A 6,599-nucleotide genomic window follows, 5' to 3' on the forward strand; every position below is an offset into this window, starting at 1 on the left:
GTTGTTTTCAGCATGGCGGTGGAAGGTGTACGATCGTAAACCCCATGAACATATGGCCCTTTTCCAAGCAACGGAGGAGGCCTGCGGTGACATTCCAGCAGAGTCCTGTCAGGGGTGGATGCGTCATGCCAGAAGATATTTCCCCCTGCTGTCTGGCCATGGAGGATATCGCCTGTGATGTTGATGAACATCTGTGGCCGGACCAAAACAACACACGTGACTGATTTAGTTTTCTCAATGGAGTATTTGTTTCTTGACTTATTTTATTGTATTTATTTTAGTGTATTTTGACAGTTTCTTGATCTATTCTTTATCTACATACAGTACAGTAGTATAAATAGGACTATTTTATTATTTATCTACATTCAGTACAGTAGTATAAATAGGACTATTTTTCTTTATCTACATACAGTACAGTAGTATAAATAGGACTAGTTTATTATTTATCTACACACAGTACAGTAGTATAAATAGGACTATTTTTCTTTATCTACATACAGTACAGTAGTATAAATAGGACTAGTTTATTATTTATCTACACACAGTACAGTAGTATAAATAGGACTATTTTTCTTTATCTACATACAGTACAGTAGTATAAATAGGACTAGTTTATTATTTATCTACACACAGTACAGTAGTATAAATAGGACTATTTTTCTTTATCTACATACAGTACAGTAGTATAAATAGGACTAGTTTATTATTTATCTACATACAGTACAGTAGTATAAATAGGACTATTTTATTATTTATCTACATACAGTACAGTAGTATAAATAGGACTAGTTTATTATTTATCTACACACAGTACAGTAGTATAAATAGGACTATTTTTCTTTCTTTGCATATGCAACATATATACTCCATGTTTGTATGCGTGCTTACAGTATGCTGTTTGACATGTATTGAGTCATGTTGAAATATAATTTGTGTTCCTTTCTTGCTTGAGTAAATACACAAAAATATACAGTATGAAAAACAACATCTTAGTTTATACACTGAAATAGATTCTGATAGTAGTGTTGAGAGTGTAATCTCGGTTGTCACTAAAGTTAAAGTCATTTTGATGTTTGTGCGCGTGTCTCATTTGTATGCCGAGGAAAATTTTGAGCAGGGAGAACATGATTCTGATAGCTGTGTTTCTTTTTCGCAAGAAGCCTGTGGGGTTTGGCGGAAATTGGCTAACTGTTTTGTGTTTAGAGTACCTGAGATGTAGTTAATAAAGCAAACGTGTGTTAACAAATTAGGAAAAACTGCAATAGACTGACTGACTTCCCCCAAACTTGGTTCTACTTTTCCCGGTGACATCAGCCGTTGAACTGGGTTCACCCACCGCAGAGTGACGATATCCCTCCACACCCTGTCGCACATTCACAGCACACCTTCTCTCTTTCTCTAAATAACAGCTTTCTGAACCACGGGTTGGCTGTAGTGTAGTAGGGTGTTGATAGTGTAGTGTAATAGTGTAGTGTAATAGTGTAGTGTAATAGTGTAGTGTAATAGTGTAGTGTAGTGTAATAGTGTAGTGTAATAGTGTAGTGTAATAGTGTAGTGTAATAGTTCAGTGTAATAGTGTAGTGTAATAGTGTAGTGTAATAGTGTAGTGTAATAGTGTAGTGTAATAGTGTAGTGTAATAGGGTAGTGTAGTGTAATAGTGTAGTGTAATAGGGTAGTGTAACAGTGTAGTGTAGTGTAATAGAGTAGTGTAATAGTGTAGTGTAACAGTGTAGTGTAGTGTAATAGGGTAGTGTAATAGGGTAGTGTAGTGTAATAGAGTAGTGTAATAGGGTAGTGTAACAGTGTAGTGTAGTGTAATAGTGTAGTGTAATAGTGTAGTGTAATAGTGTAGTGTAATAGTGTAGTGTAATAGTGTAGTGTAGTGTAGTGTAATAGTGTAGTGTAATAGTGTAGTGTAGTGTAATAGTGTAGTGTAATAGTGTAGTGTAATAGTGTAGTGTAATAGTGTAGTGTAACAGTGTAGTGTAGTGTAATAGGGTAGTGTAATAGGGTAGTGTAATAGTGTAGTGTAACAGTGTAGTGTAGTGTAATAGGGTAGTGTAATAGGGTAGTGTAGTGTAATAGAGTAGTGTAATAGTGTAGTGTAACAGTGTAGTGTAGTGTAATAGTGTAGTGTAATAGTGTAGTGTAATAGTGTAGTGTAATAGTGTAGTGTAATAGTGTAGTGTAGTGTAGTGTAATAGTGTAGTGTAGTGTAGTGTAATAGTGTAGTGTAGTGTAATAGTGTAGTGTAATAGTGTAGTGTAATAGTGTAGTGTAGTGTAATAGTGTAGTGTAGTGTAATAGTGTAGTGTAGTGTAATAGTGTAGTGTAGTGTAATAGTGTAGTGTAGTGTAATAGTGTAGTGTAATAGTGTAGTGTGGTGGTGTAGTGTAGTGTAATAGTGTAGTGTAATGGTGTAGTGTAGTGTAATAGTGTAGTGTAATAGTGTAGTGTAATAGTGTAGTGTAATAGTGTAGTGTAATAGTGTAGTGTAATAGTGTAGTGTAATAGTGTAGTGTAGTGTAATAGTGTAGTGTAATAGTGTAGTGTAATAGTGAAGTGTAGTGTAATAGTGTGGTTTAATAGTGTAGTGTAATAGTGTAGTGTAATAGTGTAGTGTAATAGTGTAGTGTAATAGTGTAGTGTAGTGTAATGGTGTGGTGTAATAGTGTAGTGTAATAGTGTAGTGTAATAGTGTAGTGTAGTGTAATGGTGTAGTGTAATAGTGTAGTGTAATAGTGTAGGGCAGTGCCCTCTCTCTGCCTCTGCTCTGGGCAGTGCCCTCTCTCTGCCTATATTCTGGGCAGTGCCCTCTCTCTGCCTGTATTCTGGGCAGTGCCCTCTCTCTGCCTCTGCTCTGGGCAGTGCCCTCTCTCTGCCTGTACTCTGGGCAGTGCCCTCTCTCTGCCTGTATTCTGGGCAGTGCCCTCTCTCTGCCTCTGCTCTGGGGCAGTGCCCTCTCTCTGCCTCTGCTCTGGGCAGTGCCCTCTCTCTGCCTCTGCTCTGGGCAGTGCCCTCTCTCTGCCTCTGCTCTGGGCAGTGCCCTCTCTCTGCCTCTGCTCTGGGCAGTGCCCTCTCTCTGCCTCTGCTCTGGGCAGTGCCCTCTCTCTGCCTGTACTCTGGGCAGTGCCCTCTCTCTACCTGTATTCTGGGCAGTGCCCTCTCTCTGCCTCTGCTCTGGGCAGTGCCCTCTCTCTGCCTGTACTCTGGGCAGTGCCCTCTCTCTGCCTCTGCTCTGGGCAGTGCCCTCTCTCTGCCTGTACCCTGGGCAGTGCCCTCTCTCTGCCTCTGCTCTGGGCAGTGCCCTCTCTCTGCCTGTACTCTGGGCAGTGCCCTCTCTCTGCCTCTGCTCTGGGCAGTGCCCTCTCTCTGCTTGTACTCTGGGCAGTGCCCTCTCTCTGCCTGTACTCTGGGCAGTGCCCTCTCTCTGCCTGTACTCTGGGCAGTGCCCTCTCTCTGCCTCTGCTCTGGGCAGTGCCCTCTCTCTGCCTCTGCTCTGGGCAGTGCCCTCTCTCTGCCTGTACTCTGGGCAGTGCCCTCTCTCTGCCTGTACTCTGGGCAGTGCCCTCTCTCTGCCTGTACTCTGGGCAGTGCCCTCTCTCTGCCTATACTCTGGGCAGTGCCCTCTCTCTGTCTCTGCTCTGGGCAGTGCCCTCTGTCTGCCTCTTCTCTGGGCAGTGCCCTCTCTCTGCCTGTGCTCTGGGCAGTGCCCTCTCTCTGCCTCTGCTCTGGGCAGTGCCCTCTCTCTGCCTCTACTCTGGGCAGTGCCCTCTCTCTGCCTCTACTCTGGGCAGTGCCCTCTCTCTGCCTGGACTCTGGGCAGTGCCCTCTCGCTGCCTCTACTCTGGGCAGTGCCCTCTCTGCCTGTACTCTGGGCAGTGCCCTCTCTCTGCCTGTACTCTGGGCAGTGCCCTCTCTCTGCCTGTACTCTGGGCAGTGCCCTCTCTCTGCCTCTGCTCTGGGCAGTGCCCTCTCTCTGCCTCTGCTCTGGGCATTGCCCTCTCTCTGCCTGTACTCTGGGCAGTGCCCTCTCTCTGCCTCTGCTCTGGGCAGTGCCCTCTCTCTGCCTCTGCTCTGGGCAGTGCCCTCTCTCTGCCTCTGCTCTGGGCAGTGCCCTCTCTCTGCCTGTACTCTGGGCAGTGCCCTCTCTCTGCCAGTCTGTACATCATCCTTACACCACCTGATGGCAGACAGCTGTACTAATAGGCAGAGAACTGCTCTGCTCGACGTGGGTTTTTTGGTTTTACACACACAGCTCGTTAAGGCCTATTTGTGCCTCTGTCAGTCGGCAGTTTTGGTACAGCAGAGTGACTGTGAGAGCAGAGCAGGGTAAGCGAGCCACACAGTCAGAAGCTCTGCTTTCATTTGGCCTTGTGGTTGTTGTTTTCACGCTAGTTAACGGTAGCAGCGGCGGGTTGTGGCGGCCCCGTTTGTTTTACGTAGGGGTTCTCTGCTCCTACTGTTCATGGTTTATGAGCGATGAACTTATGCATCGTGACACATATGGTCGACCGTATTACAAACACACCACACAGGCCGTACTCTGAATACCCACAACAAGGAACCCACATCGTCAGTGAGTACAGGGTTAGTCAGGGTTAGGGAAGGAGGCAGGATGTGGAGATTTTCCTCTCTGACCATCAGATGACTATGGAACAGCTAAGAAGGAAGAGACACTTCAGTGGGCTCTATGATCAAGGTGGTCTGAACCAGGCTTAGGATTGAACCAGGCTTAGACTTGGGATTGAACCAGCCTTAGGCTTAGGGTTGAACCAGGTTTAGGGTTGAACCAGATTTAGACTTGGGGTTGAACCAGCCTTAGGCTTAGGGTTAGGGTTGAACCAGGTTTAGGTGTAGGGTTGAACCAGGTTTAGGTGTAGGGTTGAACCAGGTTTAGGTGTAGGGTTGAACCAGGTTTAGGTGTAGGGTTGAACCAGGTTTAGGTGTAGGGTTGAACCAGGTTTAGGTTTAGTGTTAGGGTTGAACCAGGTTTAGGTGTAGGGTGGAACCATGTTTAGGTGTAGGCTTGAACCAGGTTTAGGTGTAGGCTTGAACCAGGTTTAGGTGTAGGCTTGAACCAGGTTTAGGTGTAGGCTTGAACCAGGTTTAGGTGTAGGCTTGAACCAGGTTTAGGTGTAAGCTTGAACCAGGTTTAGGTGTAGGCTTGAACCACGTTTAGGTGGAGGGTTGAACCAGGTTTAGGTGTCGGGTGGAACCATGTTTAGGTGTAGGCTTGAACCAGGTTTAGGTGTAGGCTTGAACCAGGTTTAGGTGTAGGCTTGAACCAGGTTTAGGTGTAGGCTTGAACCACGTTTAGGTGTAGGCTTGAACCAGGTTTAGGTGTAGGCTTGAACCAGGTTTAGGTGTAGGCTTGAACCAGGTTTAGGTGAAGGGTTGAAGCAGCTTTAGGTGTAGGTTTGAACCAGGTTTAGGTGTAGGTTTGAACCAGGTTTAGGTGTAGGGTTGAACCAGGTTTAGGTGTAGGGTTGAACCAGGTTTAGGTGTAGAATTGAACCAGGTTTAGGTGTAGGGTTGAACCAGGTTTAGGTGTAGTCTTGAACCAGGTTTAGGTGTAGGCTTGAACCAGGTTTAGGTGTAGGATTGAACCAGGTTTAGGTGTAGGCTTGAACCAGGCTTAGGTGTAGGCTTGAACCAGGTTTAGGTGTAGGGTTGAACCAGGCTTAGGTGTAGAATTGAACCAGGATTAGGTGTAGGGTTGAACCAGGTTTAGGTGTAGGCTTGAACCAGGTTTAGGTGTAGGCTTGAAGCAGGTTTAGGTGTAGGCTTGAACCAGGTTTAGGTGTAGGCTTGAACCAGGTTTAGGTGAAGGTTTGAACCAGGTTTAGGTGTATGTTTGAACCAGGTTTAGGTGTAGGTTTGAACCAGGTTTAGGTGAAGGGTTGAACCAAGTTTAGCTGTAGGTTTGAACCAGGCTTAGGTGTAGGTTTGAACCAGGCTTAGGTGTAGGGTTGAACCAAGTTTAGGTGTAGGGTTGAACCAGGCTTAGGGTTAGGGTTGAACCAGGTTTAGGTGTAGGGTTGAACCAGGCTTAGGTGTAGGGTTGAACCAGGTTTAGGTGTAGCATGAACCAGGCTTAGGGTTAGGTTTGAACCAGGCTTAGGTGTAGGTTTGAACCAGGCTTAGGTGTAGGTTTGAACCAGGTGTAGGTGTAGGGTTGAACCAGGTTTAGGTGTAGGGTTGAACCAGGTTTAGGTGTAGGCTTGAACCAGGTTTGGGTGTAGGAATGAACCAGGTTTAGGTGTAGGTTTGAACCAGGCTTAGGTGTAGGTTTGAACCAGGCTTAGGTGTAGGTTTGAACCAGGTTTAGGTGTAGGTTTGAACCAGGTTTAGGTGTAGGGTTGAACGAGGTTTAGGTGTAGGCTTGAACCAGGTTTAGGTGTAGGCTTGAACCAGGTTTAGGTGTAGGCTTGAACCAGGTTTAGGTGTAGGCTTGAACCAGGTTTAGGTGTAGGCTTGAACCAGGTTTAGGTGTAGGGTTGAACCAGGTTTAGGTGTAGGGTTGAACCAGGTTTAGGTGTAGGCTTGAACCAGGTTTAGGTGAAGGGTTGAAGCAGCTTTAGGTGTAGGTTTGAAC

The 6,599-nt window shown here is 45.6% G+C and overlaps 1 protein-coding gene across 1 annotated transcript in view; it reads left to right on the forward strand.

Moving 5' to 3' along the window:
- The window catches only part of LOC115206875 (basic proline-rich protein-like), a 6,705-nt gene extending 6,527 nt beyond the window's left edge, over positions 1–178 (forward strand). The window contains exon 4 of the mRNA XM_029774051.1: positions 69–178. Coding sequence (XP_029629911.1) covers positions 69–178 — 110 coding nt within the window. The remainder of the gene's footprint in view (positions 1–68) is intronic.
- The last annotated feature ends 6,421 nt before the right edge of the window (positions 179–6,599 follow it).

This window comes from Salmo trutta, chromosome 13, assembly GCF_901001165.1.
Source record: "Salmo trutta chromosome 13, fSalTru1.1, whole genome shotgun sequence".
NCBI lineage: Eukaryota > Metazoa > Chordata > Actinopteri > Salmoniformes > Salmonidae > Salmo > Salmo trutta.